The sequence below is a fragment of the Pelodiscus sinensis genome, chromosome 11 (genome assembly GCF_049634645.1).
Source record: "Pelodiscus sinensis isolate JC-2024 chromosome 11, ASM4963464v1, whole genome shotgun sequence".
Taxonomy (NCBI): Eukaryota; Metazoa; Chordata; order Testudines; family Trionychidae; genus Pelodiscus; species Pelodiscus sinensis.
In genome coordinates, this window is record NC_134721.1 from 43,832,641 (window position 1) to 43,853,449 (window position 20,809).

At 64.0% G+C, this 20,809-nt stretch overlaps 1 protein-coding gene across 4 annotated transcripts; it reads left to right on the forward strand.

Annotated features, from left to right (window-relative positions):
• The first annotated feature begins 1,132 nt into the window (after positions 1-1,132).
• On the forward strand, positions 1,133-20,427 carry PARP3 (poly(ADP-ribose) polymerase family member 3). Of its 4 annotated transcripts, XM_075939477.1 has the most exons (12): positions 1,179-1,893; positions 2,761-2,965; positions 9,872-10,073; positions 11,892-12,017; positions 15,608-15,796; positions 16,024-16,159; positions 17,210-17,436; positions 17,748-17,906; positions 18,137-18,223; positions 18,892-19,069; positions 19,755-19,901; positions 19,980-20,427. In XM_075939477.1, exons 3-12 carry the CDS (start codon positions 9,897-9,899, stop codon positions 20,147-20,149), a joined length of 1,596 nt encoding a protein of 531 aa, XP_075795592.1. In that variant the 5' UTR covers positions 1,179-1,893; positions 2,761-2,965; positions 9,872-9,896; the 3' UTR covers positions 20,150-20,427. The 4 variants fall into 4 exon arrangements, with proteins under 4 accessions (XP_075795593.1, XP_075795590.1, XP_075795592.1 ...); XM_075939475.1 differs by lacking the exon at positions 2,761-2,965 and having other exon boundaries at positions 1,171-1,893; XM_075939476.1 differs by lacking the exon at positions 1,179-1,893 and having other exon boundaries at positions 2,502-2,965.
• The last annotated feature ends 382 nt before the right edge of the window (positions 20,428-20,809 follow it).

Genomic DNA, 20,809 nt, shown 5'->3' on the forward strand with positions numbered 1-20,809 from the left:
CGGAGCGTGGGAGCTGGTTGGAGGGACCCGGGGCCCCGGCGCGGGACTGGCTATGGGGGGGCCCGGCCCCGGTGCTGGCTATGGGGGGGACTGGCTACGGAGGAGGGGCCCGGCGTGGGGCTGGCTATGGAGGGGGGGGCCCGGCCCCGGGGCCGGCTATGGGGGGGACTGGCTACGGAGGAGGGGCCCGGCGTGGGGCTGGCTATGGAGGGGGGGCCCGGCACGGGACTGGCTATGGGGGGGGCCGGCTATGGGGGGGGGACTGGCTATGGAGGAGGGGCCCGGCGTGGGGCTGGCTATGGAGGGGGGGCCCGGCACGGGACTGGCTATGGGGGGGGCCGGCTATGGGGGGGGGACTGGCTATGGAGGAGGGGCCCGGCGTGGGGCTGGCTATGGAGGGGGGGCCCGGCACGGGACTGGCTATGGGGGGGGCCGGCTATGGGGGGGGGGACTGGCTATGGAGGAGGGGCCCGGCCCCGGGGCTGGCTATGGGGGGGGGGAGGCTATGGGGGGGCTGGCTACGGAGGAGGGGCCCGGCGTGGGGCTGGCTATGGAGGGGGGGCCCGGCACGGGACTGGCTATGGGGGGGGCCGGCTATGGGGGGGGACTGGCTATGGAGGAGGGGCCCGGCGTGGGGCTGGCTATGGAGGGGGGGCCCGGCACGGGACTGGCTATGGGGGGGGCGGCTATGGGGGGGGGGACTGGCTATGGAGGAGGGGCCCGGCCCCGGGGCTGGCTATGGGGGGGGGAGGCTATGGGGGGGACTGGCTATGGAGGAGGGGCCCGGCCCCGGGGCTGGCTATGGGGGGGGGAGGCTATGGGGGGGACTGGCTACGGAGGAGGGGCCCGGCCCCGGGGCTGGCTATGGGGGGGGGGCCCGGCCCCGGGGCTGGCTATGGAGGGGGGGGCCCGGCCCCGGGGCTGGCTATGGAGGGGGGGGCCCGGCCCCGGGGCTGGCTATGGAGGGGGGGGCCCGGCCCCGGGGCTGGCTATGGAGGGGGGGGCCCGGCCCCGGGGCTGATAACGGTGTGATTTGGGGACTGGCTGGAGGGACCCGGGGCTGTTATGGGGGGCTCAGTGGGGGACGCCGAGGCTAGTTGGGGGTAGCAATGGGACGTCAGGGATCAGGTCCCCACATGAGCAGCACTGTGGGGGTGGGGCCCATTTTGCAGGCACAGCAGCAGGGCCCACGTTGGGCTTGGGGTCCCCGTGGGGGGCAGTAGCTTTGGAGGATGCTGATGGAGCTGGACTCTCCCTGGGGGGAATGGCAGGCGGGTGGGGAGGATGAGTGGAAAGGGCCTGTCCAGGGGTGCGGAGCCGTTGTGGCTCCCAAAGGCCACGTCTGTAAGGTGGGTGGAGTCTAGTGGCGCTCCGACTAGGTAACCGGTCCCCTGGGGGCTGGGTTCCAGGCGGGGGAATTCACGCTGCTCTTTACCCACAAGGCTCCCTGCGCCGGGCGGGGCTGGCTGGTGTTTACCCCCGTCTGGCTGGGAGCGTTACTTGCCCAGAATCACTAACAACAAATGAGGGAAATGAACCTGGGGGCAAATGCTCAGCTGGTGTAAACTGCCACCAGTCCATTGAAGGAGGATCTGAGCACATGCCCTAGCCACTAGCCCTCACTGCTCCCCCCCTTCCCTGCTGCTGTATGGCTCAGTGGGCCTCACCCCTGCAGCTGTCCCCTCTCAGAACGTTGGCCATGGGGAGGGAGACTTCTTGACCCTATTACTCCAGGTGGGCTCTGGTGAGAGCCGCAGGCGGGTGTTGGCTCTGACGTAGAAAGGATCACGAGGCAAAGATCTGTAGCACCTGTACCGCTGGCACACCGACCCAATGTCTGACCAGCCTTGCTTGGCATGGAGGGTGGCAGGTCTGTGTGGTGAGGATGCGCAGGTAACATTTCTCCTCCGTCTGATCTTCCTTTTCCTGCCCATCGGTCTGTGCGTTAAAGTGTTGGAAGGTCTCAAAGAGCAGTGGCCCTTGAAGGCACAGAAGGCCTGGCCAGGCGCGAGATGACGGAACAGGGGGAGAGGTGGGAGCAGTGGATGGGAATAGCTGAGGGTGGGGAGGGGGTGAGGTGAGGCGGGAGGGGGTATTTGAGTGGGCACCACCTCCCCGCACCCAATGCTGCACTCCCCTGCGTGGGACAGGGCGTGGCAGCCCCCCTGATGTCTGAGGTTGCAGGGTAAGGGCTGGGGGGGGACTGGCTTTCTGGGTGCGGGTCCAAATGAGAGATGGGGGGCGTGGCAGCTTGCTGGGCCAGCTGGGTGCTTTGGGCCTTTCTGAAGAGCTTCCTGCGGGGCGGGCGGGGGGCATCCGGCATGCCAGCGGCTCTGCTGTCCCTCCCGCGGCCGTCACCCTGGGCAGAGAGCGCTGTGTCCTGGCCTGCCTGGAGCTTCTCTGCCTTGCCTGGCTTCTCTGGGTGGGTCCCTGTGCAGCTGGCAGGGGCACAGAAAGCCAAATGCTGATTTGGGCGGGGGGGGGGGGTAGGGAGGACTCGGGCAACCCGGCCGCTGTCAGAGCCGCTCCTGGCCAGCACTGATCTGCTGGCGACGGAGCTGGGCCCCTCCCTGGCTTGGGCCATGGTCCTCGGGCCAGGCTGGAATGTGCTGGCTCGGCTGAGCACTGCCCCTCTTCTGTCGGGGGGGCGGGGTGTTTCTCTGCTGCCCCTCCCCGGGGCCTGCGCGGGCGACCTGCGAGCGTCCTGGCACTGACAGCGCGGCGGGAGACTCCCTCTCTGCTCGCTTCTCCTTTCCCCAGGGCCGAGCTGGCGCCTCTCCCGCAAGGGGAGTTGCTTCTCCGTAGAAGGGCTGAGCTCACTCTCCGGGAGGAGGCGAGCGGCAGGGGGAGCGGGCGGCTGTGCCAGCGCCGGCTTGTCTCAACTTGTCCTGTCCCCATTCCTCTGCTGCGGCCGGCCCGGAGGAGCAGCTGCCCCTCCCCCAGGCTCTAAAGCTGCTCCAGGCAGGTGAGTGCCCCTCTGCATCCCCAGCAGCCCAGAGGGGGGTTGGAGGGCAGCGGTGAGCCTGTTCTGTGTGTGCCTGTCCCAGCCCGTTAAAGCACTGACAGGCCTCCGGGCACAGCCGCAATCTGCTGCCTTCCGGCTGGTGCTGATCTGAAGCATGATTAGCTTTGGGAGTGGAGCTGCCGGCCTGCGCCCTCCCTGCTCGCTGGGTTCCTCCTCCTCGCCACAATCTTAGCTCAGGTCCAAGGGGCCCCTCGGGAACTCTGGGGCGCTCCCTTCCCCCCTCGCCAGAGCTCCCGTTGCTTCGCTGCATGACAAGGCCCTGTTTTCTGCTGCGGCTTGTCCTGCATCACCGCCGTCTGCCTGCCCCCGAGACACCCCCGGGAGGCCAGCGAGCCAGTCTGCTGCGTGGGTGTCGTTGTGCGGTCCACATCCAGCTGTGGAGCTCCAGGGCTACACAGTACAGCTCTTGCATCTGGCATCCCAGGAATCTTGGATTCACGGAGCACGTAGGTTCCCGTTTTCCTTGCCCACCCGTGGGGAAGTTCTCGCTGAAAACAGCTGTGCTGTGTCTGGCAGGAACTCTTCTGCCCCTGCCGTCTTTCCTTCCTGTTCAGGCTTTTTGTGGCTCCTGCTCTTGGCTGCTGCCACCTGGAGTGAATCATCCAGGCAATTCTTCCAGCCAGGATTGGAGCTTGCTGCTGGGCATTGTGTTTCTTTGTGCCAGGGTAGGCGGAGGAGGTTTCAGTGGAGAAGAGCAACCCACGGTTGCTATTTGTGCGGGTAGATTCGATTCCTTTCTTGGCCGCGAGGGGATACCTGTGGTGGAGTGGTTCTCCCTCTGTCCCATGGGAGAGAAGAGATCTACCCATAAACCTCTTCACTTTTAAATTGTTAAGGTGACCTACCAAGTATAAACCTTCCCCCCCCCCCCCCCCCCCCCGGTTTCTGCTTACTGGAAGATTTAAAGGTTTGGGGGTTTCTTGTCTTAGAAATATCAGGCATGGCAAATCTAGTGTTCCCTGGCTTTGCTGGAGGACACCTTAGCGGTTGATTGTGTGGTCTAAAATGGCAAACTTTAGCCAAGAGTGCTTTTCTCCAAAGGGTCTAATAGGTGTTTGAATTCAATAGTTACAACACTAGCATTTTCAACCGGGAGAATACAATTGCTTTCCTTTCCCAGTTTTCACTCCTTTAGTATCGGGAATGTTATAATTCTGCCAGTTCTCCAGTGGTCCATAGAGACTTCCAGAATAGGCAGGATTTGCCTACTAAGCAGTAGTAGTAAGAACGCCTGGTGCTTTGGAGGGAATGAACAGAACAGAGAATCGTCAATTGATTTGTTCCCTGTCGCTCATTCCCAGCTTCTGGCAAACAGAGGCTAGGAACACCATCTCTGCCCACTATGGCTTACCCTCCATGAATTTATCTAGTTCTTTTTTGAACCCTGTTATAGTCTTGGCCTTCACAACATCCTCCAGCAAGGAGTTCCACAAGTTAGCTATGTGTTGTGTGAAGGAATACTTTCTTTTGTCTGTTTTTAAACCTGTTGCCTATTCATTTCATTTGCTCTTGTGGTATGAGGAGTAAATAGCACTTCCTTATTTACTTTCTCTATGCCTCAGCCATCACTTTCCAAGATGAAAAGTCCCAACCTTATTAATCTCTCCTCATGTGGAAGCCCTTCCATACCCCAATAGTTTTTGTTCTTTTCTGAACTTGTTCCAATTCCAGTGTATCTTTTTTGAGATGGGGCAGCCTCATTTGCACACAGTATTCAAGATGTGGCCGTACCATGGTTTTCTATAGAGGCAATAAGATATTCTCTGTCGTCTTCTCGATCCTTTTTGAAATGATTCCTGACGTTCTGTTTGCTTTTTGCCTGCCGCTGCATGTTGAGTGGCTGTTTTCAGAGACTTCTCCACAATGTCTCCAAGATCTCTCTCGTGCATGGTAACAGATAATTTAGACCCCATCATTTTATACGTATCGTTGGGATTGTGTTCTCCACCGTGTATTACTTTGCGCTTATCAGCATTGAATTTCATCTGCTATTCCTTGCCCAGCCACCCGGTTTTGTGAGATCCGTTTGCAGTTCTTTGCAGTCTGCCTGGAACTTAACCGTCTTGAGCAGTTTAGCATCATCTATCCATGTTGCCACCTCACTGTTTAGACCTCATTCCAGATGGTTTATGAATAGGATTGGCCCCAGTACGGACCCCTGAAGGACGCCGCTAGTTACCTGTCTCCATTAATAAAAGTGACCGTTGATCTTGACTTTTGTCTCCTATCTTTTAACTGGTTATCAGTCCATCAGCGGATCCTTCCCTCTGATCCCACAACAACTTCCTTTGCTTAAGAGCCTTTGGGAGGGACCTCGTCGAAGGCTTTCTGGAAATCTTAAGTACACTAGAGCCACTGGATCCCCATTGCCTCATGCTCGTTGATCCCCTCAAAGAACTCTAGTAGATTGGTGAGGCAGGATTTCCCTTTACAGAAACTGATGGCGAGTTGGGGTTCTGCCCAATCCTGCACCCCCGTAGCCACAGGCACAGACTCCACCAGCCAGTAGAATAGAGGGAGTTTATTGCTTCTCCAGGGTACAGTGCAGCACAGATGTAATCTGGTTACAGGAATTAGGGCCAGGATGCCTCAGGCCCCCTTGAGATGGGGGTGACTGGGCCCCTACAACTCCAGCTTCCTCCTCAGTCTCTCTGGGTACGTCTACACTAGCCCCCTGGATCGATCCAAGGAGGCTAATGAGGGCGACCAGAATTACAAATCAAGCCCGGGATTTAAATATCCTGTACTTGATTTGCACGTTCCCGGCCGGTCGCCATTTTAGAAATTGACTAGCCCGAAGTAACTGCCCGCGTCTACATGCGGCAGTGAAACGGGATTCCGATTTAAAGCCCCTAATTTGCATTAGCTGGTAAACCTCATTGCAGGAGGAATACCAGCTCATTCGAGTTAGGGCTTTAGAGCGGGATCCCGTTTCACTGCTGCGTGTAGACGCGGGCAGTTACTTCGGGCTAGTCAATTTCTAAAATGGCGACCGGCCGGGAACATGCAAATCAAGCACAGGATATTTAAATCCCGGGCTTGATTTGTAATTCCGGTCGCCCTCATTAGCCTCCCTAGATCGATCTAGGGGGCTAGTGTAGACGTACCCTCTCTTTCATGGCTTCAGCCCCAAAAAACTCCCATTCCTCTCGCACACACTTCCTTTGTTCACCCTCCTCTCTTAACTTGTAGAACTGGTTTTAGCCACTGCCCTGGGATGGTACAGACAGCTGCCAGTGGGGATCCCCCACAGCCCAAGCACAGTAACCAACAAGGTACTAGCTGAAACAAAAGACAGGACTATGCAGCACTTTAAAGACTAACAAGATGGTTTATTAGGTGATGAGCTTTCGTGGGCCAGACCCACTTCCTCAGATCAAATTGTGGAAGAAAATTGGCACAACCGTATATACCAAAGGGATACAATCAAAGAAAGTGAACACATATCAAAAGGACAAATCAAATTTCAGAACAGAGGGGAGATAATGGGGGGGGGGGCGGTTAATGTCTGTGAGCTTCCCCAATTATCACCTCTAATCTCATTAGCTATCTTTGTAATGGGTGAGATAATTACCGTCTTTGTTAAGGCCCAGACGTAAAGTGTCAAATTTAAGCATGAATGACAGTTCACAGGTTTCTCTTTGAAGTCTTGTGTTAAAATGTCTTTGAAGCAGGATGCAGGTAGTTAAGTCGTTGAGACAATGCCCTTTCTGGGTGAAATGGCGAGGAGCTGCACACCACAGAAGCCATGTTGACTCTTCCCCAACAAATTATAAACAACACGTGGTCCTGTGGCACTTTAGGGACTGACAAACTGTCTAGAATCACGAGCGTTTGTGGGTAAAACCCACTTCCTCAGCTGAGTTGGTGTGGCTGACAGTACTGAAGAGGAATGGTCCTTTGCTTTCTCGCCAGGGATCACGCACAGCCTAGAAGCTTGTGGTTGAGTGATCACCCAGCTAGCCAGCAAGGACATGTATTCGTAAGGTGAAAGCATTCTAGAATAAACACATATTACTAACAGTAAAAGCCCCTACACACATGCTAAATAGTTGACTGCAGGTCACCTCCTGCACCCTTCCCCGCAGCTGTGTTATCCATGTGGCCGAGTTCATAACCGGCTCAGCTTCCGAGCCACCGGGCATAGTCCCAGCCCTCTTTTAGGATGGCATGTGCCTTTGATCTTGGCCTCCTGTGAATAGCTAATCAGCTGACAGTGGCTTGCTCCTCAGGGTGTGCTACCAGAAAGCTGGGTTTTGCATAGCTGGGCGTATAGAATTTGCATTTCCTGCCTCCGAGTTTTTCCCCAGGAAAACCACTTCACGCTTTTTGTTCCAAGAGGCTGGGCTTGTCTGACCCATTGTTCACTTTCATGCTCTGAACCCCCCCCCCCCAGGAGTTGTGTACAATTCAGGCCTTCATGTGAATGGTTAGTGTAGTAATACAATGGGCCCCGAATATACTCCCATTTAGTCCGGGGAGCCCTCCCGCATCGGGAACAGCACAAAATTGCCACATCTGGAACACCCCTTTTCGCACGCCTTAAAACTTCCTGAATCGGCAACCAGCCACCAAAGCAACCTGTGTGTCGTCGTCCCCCTGAGGGGGCGCTCGTCCAGCCCGCCAATGGGCTGTCTCTTTCAGGGCTTGTGCTGTAGGACACGCTTGCAGCAGGACGCCCTCACCCACTGTGCTTTGCGTTGCTGCGTAATCCCATCGTGCGGCGTTTTGCCACATCGCTGCGCGCCGAGTGAAGCCGGGCGGTGTAACCCAGGGGGTTGGGGATGAAATCCCCTTTGATGGCTGCTGGGTGGGTTTGACCAGTGCGCCCAAGCGCACACCCCAGCTGGTTACCGGGCTGGGGGGAACCTGGCCTCCATGGGTCACTACTGGGACTGCCAAATTCAGGACAAGTGGCACCAAATGGGGCAGGCTAGTCCCAAGGCTGGTGGACGGTCCAATACTTAGATTTTCCAAGCCATCCCACCCTCAGACCTCCACCAGACACCCAAGTCAAATACACCAAGGGTCACTGAAAAGACTGCTCCTAGTATACAATAGTTCTCCCAGGATCGGACACGTTACCCCCGGGCTGAGGGCCGAATGTTTCAGCTCACAGCCAAGCACATGCGTACAGCCGATCCTTATGAACTACAACGTGCTTTGGCTCCAAGAGCAGTATATGGGCAATCAAAGGCAACGTCCCTTTCACCACCGTTTAACAAGCAGCCGGAAAGGCCAGGTCCTTGAGCATTCCAGTCCTTGTACCACCCCCAGCGTGCCAGACTTGCTGGTGAATGGTTCCTTAACACCAGTGGCATCGAGTTTCTGATCCTAGAGGACCAGCCATGCACCCCCGGGTCGATATATCCCTCTCGGAGCTTACCCTGTGCGCCGGTCCTTCTTGATTGCACTAGGATGTGTTGAAAAAGCAAGGCGGGAGTATTGGTTCAAAGATCAGAATGCATGCAGGTCTGAGACCAGATTCATAGTAGCAGGGGAGCTGGCAGACTCCCGTGCCCCTGGCAAAGTACAGGGGATGGGGCCCAGGCAGGCAGCCTCAGCGACACCCGGACAGTGGCGCATCCCCCTGCCTTTAGCACTGCCCAGAGCACGCTGCATAATACAGGTCGAACCTCTCTAGTCCAGCAACATCCAGCTGTTAGTGAGCCGGGTGGTCGTTTATCACGAATGGGGCCAAGTTTCCCTCGGTCCCATAAAGTTTGTTTATCGTCCTGGCTCTCTGTTTGGTGCTGCTGTTTAGCCCAGTTTACCCCGAAACGTCTTCTCAGAGCCCAGCCAGCAGTGGAAGTGTCGGTGATGCTGCTAGACAATATCGACCGCCCCTGGTTTGGCAAATTCTCCGATTTGGTGCTGCTCAGGTCCCCAGGGGTCCGGACGAGAGAGGCTCAACCGGTCGAGTTTTCTAGCGGCAGAATTCTTTCAGAATTGGTTTGAGATCCAGCACGACGAGGGCTGTGCGGAGGCTTGGTGGAGCCGTGCAGGAAAGACGTGCAGGACACCGGAGCGTTGGCCCACGAGAGCAGCAGGCTCCCGACACGTGGGCTCAGGCTCCGGCGCCGCCGGTGGGCATCTTGCCAGCTCTTCTCCCGCCTGTGTGTTCTGGGAGAGGCAACCTGCTCTGAGTCCGGACTCTGAGCCGTGCTCCGGAAGCTCTGTGGTTTTCTCCTGGGCCGCCTCTGCCGCTCCTAACCCTCCGCTTCCTTCGGCACTGGGGGGGCCTCGCTGGCTGTATCCCGTGCGGCCCGGCCCCTCGCAGGGTTGCAGGTTCTCTGGAGGGCCCAGGCTCGGCCCAGCGCTCCCAGCAGAACAGTAACGTCTGGGGGCTTGCGCTTGGCGTGGGGGGGCCAAGTGGGGCAGGAGGGAGGGTTCGCTAAGCGGATCGGGGGCGCTGCCTGCGTGCAGTGGCCCTGGTTGGCTCCAGCAGGACTAGCTCTAGAAACAGGAGGTTGGGATGCTTCCAGGCTGTTCCACCTCAGGCTCGCCCCACACCCTAGCGAGATGGAGCCTTCCCTGTCCTCTTTCAGCCGGGGAATGGGTATGGTCCCCATTTTGTGGGTGGGGAAACTGAGGCAGAGAGCAGCATGCAGTGATTTGCAGCCGGTCAGGGCTGGGAGCAGAGCCCGGGTTCCCAGCCGCTGCCGTAAGCACAAGGCTGCCGGAGCCTGGCCCTGCGGAGCCCTTGGCGTTGGCCCACGGTTAGTGAAGCTTCAGGCCTGTCCGGGGAATCCAGCAGGAAACCAGAACGGCCCCTCGGCCTCCCTCCTGCCTCTGCAGAGCACAGGAGAGCAGCCAGACTAACCGGGCCCCTGGCTCTTTCTGCAGCGGGGCGCTGTCGCCACAGGGAGCCATGGCCCCGAAACGCAAGGCGCCGGCCAAGGCCCGGGCCCAGGGCAAGAAGGTGAAGCCAGAGCCGGAGGAGGACAACGTCCGCTCCACCGTGCAGGCACTGAAATCCGCCCCCAAGGAGAAGGTCAAAGCCAAGATCGATTCTGCCTGTCAGCTGAGCAATGACACCGCTGCCCAGGTAAGAGCCGCAGCCCAGCGCGGACCCCGGTCGCTGACACTGCTCTGGGGCGCAGCCCGGGGATCCCGGCCCCAGGGGCCCAGCGCGGACCCCGGTCGCTGACACTGCTCTGGGGTGCAGCCCGGGGATCCCGGCCCCAGGGGCCCAGCGCGGACCCCGGTCGCTGACACTGCTCTGGGGTGCAGCCCGGGGATCCCGGCCCCAGGGGCCCAGCGCGGACCCCGGTCGCTGACACTGCTCTGGGGCGGGGCCCGGGGATCCCGGCCCCAGGGGCCCAGCGCGGACCCCGGTCGCTGACACTGCTCTGGGGCGGGGCCCGGGGATCCCGGCCCCAGGGGCCCAGCGCGGACCCCGGTCGCTGACACTGCTCTGGGGTGCAGCCCGGGGATCCCGGCCCCAGGGGCCCAGCGCGGACCCCGGTCGCTGACACTGCTCTGGGGTGCAGCCCGGGGATCCCGGCCCCAGGGGCCCAGCGCGGACCCCGGTCGCTGACACTGCTCTGGGGTGCAGCCCGGGGATCCCGGCCCCAGGGGCCCAGCGCGGACCCCGGTCGCTGACACTGCTCTGGGGTGCAGCCCGGGGATCCCGGCCCCAGGGGCCCAGCGCGGACCCCGGTCGCTGACACTGCTCTGGGGCGCGGCCCGGGGATCCCGGCCCCAGGGGCCCAGCGCGGACCCCGGTCGCTGACACTGCTCTGGGGCGCGGCCCGGGGATCCCGGCCCCAGGGGCCCAGCGCGGACCCCGGTCGCTAACACTGCTCTGGGGTGCAGCCCGGGGATCCCGGCCCCAGGGGCCCAGCGCGGACCCCGGTCGCTAACACTGCTCTGGGGCGCAGCCCGGGGATCCCGGCCCCAGGGGCCCAGCGCGGACCCCGGTCGCTGACACTGCTCTGGGGTGCAGCCCGGGGATCCCGGCCCCAGGGGCCCAGCGCGGACCCCGGTCGCTAACACTGCTCTGGGGCGCAGCCCGGGGATCCCGGCCCCAGGGGCCTAGCGCGGACCCCGGTCGCTGACACTGCTCTGGGGTGCAGCCCGGGGATCCCGGCCCCAGGGGCCCAGCGCGGACCCCGGTCGCTGACACTGCTCTGGGGTGCAGCCCGGGGATCCCGGCCCCAGGGGCCCAGCGCGGACCCCGGTCGCTGACACTGCTCTGGGGTGCAGCCCGGGGATCCCGGCCCCAGGGGCCCAGCGCGGACCCCGGTCGCTGACACTGCTCTGGGGTGCAGCCCGGGGATCCCGGCCCCAGGGGCCCAGCGCGGACCCCGGTCGCTGACACTGCTCTGGGGCGGGGCCCGGGGATCCCGGCCCCAGGGGCCCAGCGCGGACCCCGGTCGCTGACACTGCTCTGGGGTGCAGCCCGGGGATCCCGGCCCCAGGGGCCCAGCGCGGACCCCGGTCGCTGACACTGCTCTGGGGTGCAGCCCGGGGATCCCGGCCCCAGGGGCCCAGCGCGGACCCCGGTCGCTGACACTGCTCTGGGGTGCAGCCCGGGGATCCCGGCCCCAGGGGCCCAGCGCGGACCCCGGTCGCTGACACTGCTCTGGGGTGCAGCCCGGGGATCCCGGCCCCAGGGGCCCAGCGCGGACCCCGGTCGCTGACACTGCTCTGGGGCGCGGCCCGGGGATCCCGGCCCCAGGGGCCCAGCGCGGACCCCGGTCGCTGACACTGCTCTGGGGCGCGGCCCGGGGATCCTGGCGTGAGGCACGGAGTGCAGGGGTGACCCCGCCGTGTGCCACCCAGCACAGTCTGACCCGGGGCAGCTGTGTGGCCACCCACGCCCAAGGGCCCCTCCGGTCACGGCTGCCCTGTGTTGGGTCAGATCCACGAGGACTACGACTGCATGCTGAACCAAACCGACATCGGGAACAACAACAACAAGTTCTACATGATCCAGCTCATCGAGCAGGGCGGCACCTACAGCTGCTGGAACCGCTGGGGGCGCGTGGTGAGTGCCTGCCGCCCTGCCCCCGCTGGGGCTGTGCCACCGGGGGGGGCATCGTCCCAGTGAGCCCGGGGCCCAGCCAGCACCGCCCGGCCCGGGGCAGGGCCGTGAGCAAAACCCGGGGCTGAGGCGGGCGGGCGAACCCTCGCCAAGCCATGAGACATGGCGTCTGCCCTGCCGCCACGGGCCGGAGCCGGGAGTTTGGCTCACCGGTGTTTCCCTGGCTCCCTTCCAGCAGCTGAGCCACGCCCTGGCTCCCGGGGGGTCGGAGGAGGCTCTAGCACAGCTCCCCTGCCCCGTACGCTGGGTGGGAGCGCGGCTCGCGGGGGCCTGTCCCACCCCAGGGCAGGCCTGGTGCGCGCTTTGTGCGTCCTGGAAGGGCCGGTCGGCTCCGAGCCGCGGGGGCTCCCCCTTTCCTCTTGTTCATCCCCTTCCCATCCCCACCGTGTGCAGGGTCCGGCATCCCTCCGCCACCCCACAGATCCTGTTCGCCGCCCCCCCTCATGCGCATGGACGCCAGGCCCTGCCCCGCACACAGACCCACAGGCGCTCCCCCCTTCCCCGCAGGTGCTGGAGGCGGCAGACCCCACCGACGTCCCCATGGGGGGGTGGGAGGACGCACCCTCGACACTGCAGCCACCGGGCGTGTCCCCCCCAAGGGGCGGGCTGCTCCCCGTCCGGGAGGCACCTCTCAAGCTGTGAGCTTGGCGGGGCCGTGTCGCTGTGCGTGCAGCGCTCAGATCCTGTCCTGTGCACTGGTGGTTTCCATGGGCTGCCGGAGTGAGATTCCCGCCCTGGCCACTAGGGGTCAGTCTCAACCCGCTCCCTGGGGTTCCAGGGACTGGCGGGGGTAGGACCGTGGAGGCTGCTGACCCTGTCATGGCCAGGCCAGGGCTAGACCCAGCGCCCTGCGTGGAAGGTGCTCGGGGCAGACCTAGCCTTGCAGCCCAGCCCAGCCTCCCTGGCCAGGTCCCAGGGGCTCTGATCTGCCTTACCCAGACTCTGTCACAGCTGGGGTAGCTTTAACTCCAGGCAGCCCGGGCCTGGGGGGATGGTGCGACAGGCAGGACAGCTCCCTGCCCCGCTGGGACTCGGGTAGGTCAGTGCCCTGGCTGGGGGCCCAGGAGTGGGAGGTGCCCGCGGGGAGAGGGTTACACGGCTCTGCCAGGAAGAGACGACAACAGGATCATTAGAGCAACCCCCCCGGGTCCCGCCGCCTCGGGAGACGCTCCTGTTGCACTGGCTTCTCCAGAGCCCCACCGACAGAGAGAGGCTTTTGGATGAGTAGCCTGAGCCACAACAGACTCCAGGCCTCTGTGCTGCTTCTGGGTCTAAGACAGGGTAACCGGGAACTGAAATTGACCAGAGCGTGGGGCGGGGTCTGTGGTAAGCGTTCAGCGTGGGGGTGGGGGCCTTGTTCGCTTTCATACGTTGTCTCTGGAAGGCTTTTACCCGGAGAATAATCCATGTGCATGCTTGGAAGGAGCTGTGTGGTAACGTACAGCCGACCTCTGGGCAGAGCTGTTGGAAACATAAGAACGGCCGTACTGGGTCAGACCAAAGGTCCATCTAGCCCAGTAGCCTGTCTGCCCACAGTGGCCAGCACCAGGTGCCCCAGAGAGGGTGGACCAAAGACAATGATCAAGCGATTTGTCTCCTGCCATCCCTCTCCAGCCTCTGACAAACAGAGGCCAAGGACACCATTTTATCCCCTGGCTAATAGCCTTTTATGGACCTAACCTCCATGAAATTATCTAGCTTCTCTTTAAACTCTATTATAGTCCTAGCCTGCACAGCCTCCTCTGGCAAGGAGTTCCACAGGTTGACTACACGCTGTGTGAAGAAGAATTTTCTTTTATTAGTTTTAAACCTGCTCCCCATTAATTTCATTTGGTGTCCTCTAGTTCTTCTCTTATGGGAACTAATAAACATCATGGCTACGTCTACACTGGCATGATTTTCCGGAAATGCTTTTAACGGAAAAGTTTTCCGTTAAAAGCATTTTCGGAAAAGCATGTCTAGATTGGCAGGACGCTTTTCCGGAAAAGCGCTTTTTGCGGAAAAGCGTCCGTGGCCAATCTAGACGCGCTTTTCCGCAAAAAAGCCCCGATCGTCATTTTCGCGCTCGGGGCTTTTTTGCGGAAAACAGTACTGTGCTGTTTACACTGGCCCTTTTCCAGAACAGTTTTCCAGAAAAAGACTTTTGCCCGAACGGGAGCAGCATAGTTTTTCCGGAAAAGCACTGATGATTTTACATTAGATCGTCAGTGCTTTTCCGGAAATTCAAGCGGCCAGTGTAGACAGCTGGCAAGTTTTTCCAGAAAAGCGGCTGATTTTCTGGAATAACTTGCCAGTGTAGACACAGCCTGGGACAGGCACAAGCTTGCTGGTGACCATGCAGTGTAATGCAGCTATAAAATCCCCAGTCAGGAGGGAATGAGACGTGGGTCTCCACCCAAGAGCGGGGGTGGCTGAGGGCCTCTTGGGGGGGCCCCAGGGAGGGCTACGTGTGCAGTTGCCCTGAAGATGTGACAAACGGTTGGGCCATTCGTAACTGTAAGATCACCCCCAAGTGGTGATGGCCTGGGGCAGAGTTAAGGTGACCTAGCTGGGCGGTTCCACACAATGCAGCGTCTGAAGCAGTTTGGAAATAGGAAATGCCCTTTGCACGCCCAGGTTTCCCCCGGTTCAGGTTTGGGTTTGCCGTTTAAAAGTGCCCTGGCAGAATTCTCTAAAGGCACCTTCCCAAAGGGCGACTTTGCCAGGCTGGCTTCCCTTACGATGGCCCCTTCAAAACCTTGTCACCGAGCGGAATGAACACTGGGCAAGGATGGGCCCCACTTCTCTCCCAAGAATCCCCCTCCCTGCGTGTCGGGGCTCCCCCCTTCCTTCTCAGAGGAGATCTTTGTAGGATCCTGGGGCTGGCAGAGAGCTCAGGAGTCATGGAGTCCGGCCCCCTGCCCAAAGCAGGACCAGCCCCGACTCAATCAGCCCAGCCAGGGCTTGGTCAAGCCGGGACTGAAACACCTCTAGGGATGGAGACGCCACCCCCTCCCTGGGGAACCCAGCCCAGGGCTTCCCCACCCGCCTAGGGAAATAGTTTTTCCTAATATCCAACCTAGACCTTCCCCACTGCAACTTGAGCCCATTGCTCCTTGTTCTGCCACCTGCACCACTGAGAACAGCCTCTCTCCAGCCTCTTTGGACCCCCCCTGCAGGGAGTTGAAATCCCCCCTCACTCTTCTCTTCTGCAGACTAAACAGACCCACCTCCCTCAGCCTCTCTCCATAACTCGTGCTCCAGCCCCCTCATCATTTTCCTCGCCCTCCGCTGGCCCCGCTCCAATGGGCCCACGTCCTTTCTGTAGTGGGGGGCCCAGAACCGGCCGCAACACTCCAGATGTGGCCCCCCAGTGCCGAATAAAGGGGAACGGTCCCTCGCTCTGCTGCCTCTGCTCCTCCAGTCGCAGCCCACTGGGCCGCTAGCCTGCTTGGGGCCTGCGGGCTCCGTGGGCTGCACGTCTGCCGAGACGCCCCGAGATAAGGGCCGGAGTGGGGCGCCGCCTTACCCGCCGCGGGTTCCTCCCCTCCCAGGGGGAGCCGGGGCAGTCGAAGCTGAGCCGCTTCCCGTCGCTGGAGGCTGCCAAGAAGGACTTTGAGAAGAAGTTCCGGGAGAAGACCAAGAACAGCTGGGCCGAGCGGGAGAACTTTGTGGCCCAGCCCGGCAAGTACACCCTGATCGAGGTGGAGCGCGGGGCCGAGGACGGGGAGGTGACTGTGAAGGTGAGTGACGGGGGGGGGGGGCAGGGGAGCAGGAACCTGCCTGGGGGGTTAAGGTGGAGGGGGGCCAGGCAGGGTTAGGGGGATCCATTGCTGACGTGCTGGGGGGGGGGGTTCTCTTGCAGCTGGCCTGCAGGCGGACGGGGGTGGCATTGGCAGGCCCCATGGGGGGAGGGAGCGTCTGGGGGGAGCCCCTCTGCGGTCAGAGCTGAGCCCCCCTCCTCCCGCAGGTGGACAGCGTGGACGGGGGGAGGCGCCTGACGCAGCGGACGCTGCCCTGCACCCTGGACAAGGCCACGCAGGAGCTGGTCTCGCTCCTCTTCAGCAACGACATGTTCCGGGAGGCCATGCAGACCATGAACATTGGTACGGGGGGGACCAGCGGGTGGGGGCGGGGCTGAGGGCACCTGGAATGGGCCTAGCCAGGGGTCCCGTTAGCGGGCGCCGGGCTCGGGCGGAGGTGCTGGGCTGCGCTAGATCGTGGGACCTGGCTGAGCCGTGCCCGTGATCGGCCCGTTCAATCGCGAGACGCTGGGCCCGGCCGGATTGCAAAGTGGCTCTGCTCCCCGGCAGTCCAGGCCTGCCAATGCCCTCCCCATCCTGTCCCACACCCTGAGCTAGTCCAGGCCTGGACTAAGGGGTGCAGGGTGGGGGACATGGCAGGGCCAGGAGGGGAGCCAGGACTGGAATAAGGGGCGCAGGGCGGGGTGGGGGCATGGCAGGGAGGGGAGGGGAGCCGGGGCTGGAATAAGGGGCGCAGGGCGGGGTGGGGGCATGGCAGGGAGGGGAGGGGAGCCGGGGCTGGAATAAGGGGCGCAGGGCGAGGTGGGGGCAGGCCCGGAAGGGGAGGGGAGCCGGGGCTGGAATAAGGGGTGAAGGGTGGGGTGGGGACATGGCAGGGAGGGGAGGGGAGCCGGGGCTGGAATAAGGGCGCAGGGCGGGGTGGGGGCATGGCAGGGCCAGGAGGGGAGGGGAGCCGGGGCTGGAATAAGGGGTGCAGGGCGGGGTGGGGGCATGGCAGGGAGGGGAGGGGAGCCGGGGCTGGAATAAGGGGCGCAGGGCGGGGTGGGGGCAGGGCCGGGAGGGGAGGGGAGCCGGGGCTGGAATAAGGGGCGCAGGGCGAGGTGGGGGCAGGGCGGAGAGGGGAGGGGAGCCGGGGCTGGAATAAGGGGCGCAGGGCGGGGTGGGGGCAGGGCGGGGAGGGGAGCCGGGGCTGGAATAAGGGGCGCAGGGCGGGGTGGGGGCAGGGCTGGGAGGGGAGGGGAGCCGGGGCTGGAATAAGGGGCGCAGGGCGGGGTGGGGGCAGGGAGGGGAGGGGAGCCGGGGCTGGAATAAGGGGCGCAGGGCGGGGTGGGGGCAGGGCAGGGCCCGGAGAGGTGCCAGGCCCCTGCTGAGCCCCCCTCCCGGGCCGGCCAGACGTGAAGAAGATGCCGCTGGGCAAGCTGAGCAAGCAGCAGATCGCCAGGGGGTTCGAGGCGCTGGAGGCCATCGAGGCGGTGCTGCGGGAGCAGGCGCGGCCCGGCAAGCGGCTGGAGGAGCTGTCGTCCCGCTTCTACACCATCGTCCCCCACAGCTTCGGGCGCGCCCGCCCGCCCCCCATCGACACGCCCGACACCCTGCAGGCCAAGAAGGACATGCTGCTGGTGAGGTGGCGCTGCGCCCGCCGGGGCTGGGGGCGGGCGGGGCCTTGGGCTGCCTTGGCGCCAGCCAGGGCCGGGTGGGAAGAGGCAGGGGCCCGGCCTGGCCCTGCCTGGGGGAACGGCCACCGCGGAGGGTGTCTCCTTGGGGCCTGCTGGAGGGTGGGGGCCCGGCCCGGCGGCCGTCGAAGAGCCCTGGAGCCGTCGGCGGGTCCAGCCAGCCCCGGGCAGCCGGGGTCGCCCCCTCCCTCGGCCCAGCGTCTCTGGACAGGCGCCGCCGGGGCGCGAAGGGTGAACGCGGCCGCCCCTCCCGGTAGGTGCTGGCCGACATCGAGCTGGCCCAGAGCCTGCAGGCGCAGAAGAAGGAGGAGGAGGAGGAGGAGGAGGTGGAGGACGTGCCTCACCCGCTGGACAGGGACTACGGGCTGCTGAAGTGCCAGCTGAGCCTCCTGGACCCGGCCTCGGAGGAGTTCCAGGTGTGGGCGGGTGGAGGGAGTTGGGGCCGGGCTGAGAGCTGGGGAGGGGCTGGGGTCGGGGGCTCGGTGGTGGAGCTGGGGGGCTGGGTGGGGCGGCTGGAGATGCTGGGGAGGGCGGGGAGGACACGTCCCCTGCTCCTGTGGGACAGGCCCACGTGGCCCGTTGTGAGGGGTGGGCGCCAGCCCTGGGGGGTGAGCGAGGGCCCCACAGTCACGCTGCCCTCCCCCAGGTGATCCAGACCTACGTGGAGAAGACGCGGCAGAAACACCAGAAGGTCCAGATCCTGAACATCTGGAAGGTGAAGCGGGAGGGGGAGGTGAGTGCACCAGGGCCCTGCCGCTCCGGGCGCTTGGGTACGTGGGGGGGGGCAGCTCGGCACACACAGCCGCTGGGCGCAGCACCAGGCTCCGGGAAGCCCTTGCAGCCCGGCTCGGCCCCGGCTGCTCTGCCCTTGTTCAGCGCTGGCCACAGGGCAGTCGGGCTGCTGCAGGGGTCGCCGAGGCCGAGAGGTCCCGTGCAGCAGGGAGGCCGTGGCGGTGCCGGGCGCGTGGGCAGGCGCCGAGAGGTCCCCTGCAGCAAGGAGGCCGTGGCGGTGCCGGGCGCGTGGGCAGGCGCCGAGAGGTCCCCTGCAGCAGGGAGGCCGTGGCGGTGCCGGGCGCGTGGGCAGGCGCCGAGAGGTCCCCTGCAGCAGGGAGGCCGTGGCGGTGCCGGGCGCGTGGGCAGGCGCCGAGAGGTCCCCTGCAGCAGGGAGGCCGTGGCGGTGCCGGGCGCGTGGGCAGGCGCCGAGAGGTCCCCTGCAGCAGGGAGGCCGTGGCGGTGCCGGGCGCGTGGGCAGGCGCCGAGAGGTCCCCTGCAGCAGGGAGGCCGTGGCGGTGCCGGGCGCGTGGGCAGGCGCCGAGATGCCCCCTGCAGCAGGGAGGCCGTGGTGGTGCCGGGCAGGCAGTGCCCCTGCTGGCCGGCGCTGAGGCCTGTGCGGCTCCACAGGGCGAGCGCTTCCGGGCTCACGACCACCTGGAGAACCGGCGCCTGCTGTGGCACGGCACCAACGTGGCGGTGGTGGCCGCCATCCTCAAGAGCGGGCTGCGCATCATGCCGCACGCGGGCGGGCGCGTGGGCCGGGGCCTTTACTTTGCCTCCGAGAACGGCAAGTCCATTTCCTACGGTAAGGCCTGCAGCCCGGGACCCCCTGCTCTGCCCCACGCCTCTCTCGGGTCCCCTCCCAGCCAGGGGAGACGCCGGCAGCCCCCACGGGCTGAGTCTCTGTCTGGGGGCAGCGCGTTCTCCGGCTCCCCTGCCCTCTCCTGCCCCGGCCTGCACCCTCTTGCATGGTGCGGCCCAGCTGATGTGCCAGGGCGATGGGGGTGCGAGCAAGAGGGTAGAGGGAGGGAGAGTGTGAGGAGCAGCTGCTTCCTTGCGGGCCAGAGGGGAACTCCTGGCTGGGGGGGCAGGGCTCCCTGCTTTCCTGGGGGCTTCCTTCAGCCCTCCTCCCCCACTCCCTGCTTTGCCCCCTCCTCCCTCGCAGCCTTGTGGGGCTGGAGTCGCTTTGGGAGCCCCCGGCCCCTCCGGAGAGGGGCTGTGAACCACTGGCTGGAGGGGCTGCAACTGGGGGGGGGGATGTTTTACGGTCCATGAGGGCAAGTGGTGGGGGAGGGGCGGAGAGGAGCAAGTGGAGGGCGGGGCCTCTGGGGGAGAGGCAGTGCAGGGGCGGGGCCTCCAAAGGGGCGGGGCTCCGGTCTGATGGCCCCACCCGCGCTTGCCCTGCTCCTGCGCTGCCAGCTCCGGGGGGCGCTCCGGGGGCCCCGCCGCCCCGCCAGGCTCCGCAGCGCCGGCTGCTCTCCCCTCTGCAGTGAGCTGCACCTCCCAGCGCGTCGGGATCATGTTCCTCACCGAGGTGGCCCTGGGCAAGGAGCATCGGATCACCCGGGACGACTCCTCCCTGCGCAAGCCGCCCCCGGGGCACGACAGCGTGGTGGCCCGCGGCAGGACCGAGCCGGGTGAGTTGCCCCCGGTGGGGGAGGGGTGTCTTGCCGAGCCCAGTCCCGCGCGCTAACTCCTCCCCCCCACGCCTCCAGATCCTGCTTGTGACCGGGAGCTGACGGTGGAAGGCAGGAAGGTGGTGGTGCCGCAGGGGGAGCCCGTCCCGGTGGCCACGTACCAGGACTCCTACTTCAGCCAGAGCGAGTACCTGATCTACCAGGAGAGCCAGTGCCAGCTCCGCTACCTGCTCCAGCTCCGCCTCTGAGCCCCACGCCCCGGCAGACCCGGCAACGCTGAGCTGCCCGCACCCGTGGAGCTGCTGCCGAAGCGTCTCCCTCGCCTGCTGGCTCTGGCCCCGTGGCTCTGGCCCCGTAGCTCTGGCCCCGTGGCTCCGGCACTGTGGCTCCGGCACCGCCTGCTGCTGCCGCCCGAGACTGAAACTCCCAGCAGGCTGTGGGGGCCGAGGGACCCCCAGCCAGTGCTGCTGGCATGGGGTGCTCCGAGGTCCTGCGTTCCTGGCAATAAAGGTGTGTGCTGACTGCACTCAGCTGCCCCCGCCTGTCGGATCCAGGGACTGGCCTCGCCCCGTCTCCGGCCTGCTCCGGCTCCCAGAGCTCTTGCCTGGCAGGTCCTGGCATAGGCAGATGTCCAGGGACTCCCCTCCCCGTTTTGAGAAGCCCAGGTCCCGGGGCCTGTTGCGGGCCCATGGGGGGGCCCTACGTTGGGGTGGGGGAGCTCAGGGCAGGGAGCAGCTGCTAATCCGGAACCGCTCCTGGACAAGGCAGGGAGCACAGGGCAGCATCCCTGCCTGCCCAGGGAGGACGGGGTGTTCCCTGGTATCTTACGCAGGGGAAGGCAGGGCCTGGGAGGAGGCTACGTGGCCCCATTAGACGCACAGATGCTGGCAGACGGGGGAGCAATGGGG

Excerpts from the sequence above, each read along its gene's own strand:
- PARP3 (XM_075939475.1), top strand. Across the intron at positions 12,018-15,607 it reads GGAACCGCTGGGGGCGCGTG|GGGGAGCCGGGGCAGTCGAA; the intron begins GTGAGTGCCTGC and ends CTCCCCTCCCAG. Across the intron at positions 15,797-16,023 it reads ACGGGGAGGTGACTGTGAAG|GTGGACAGCGTGGACGGGGG; the intron begins GTGAGTGACGGG and ends CTCCTCCCGCAG.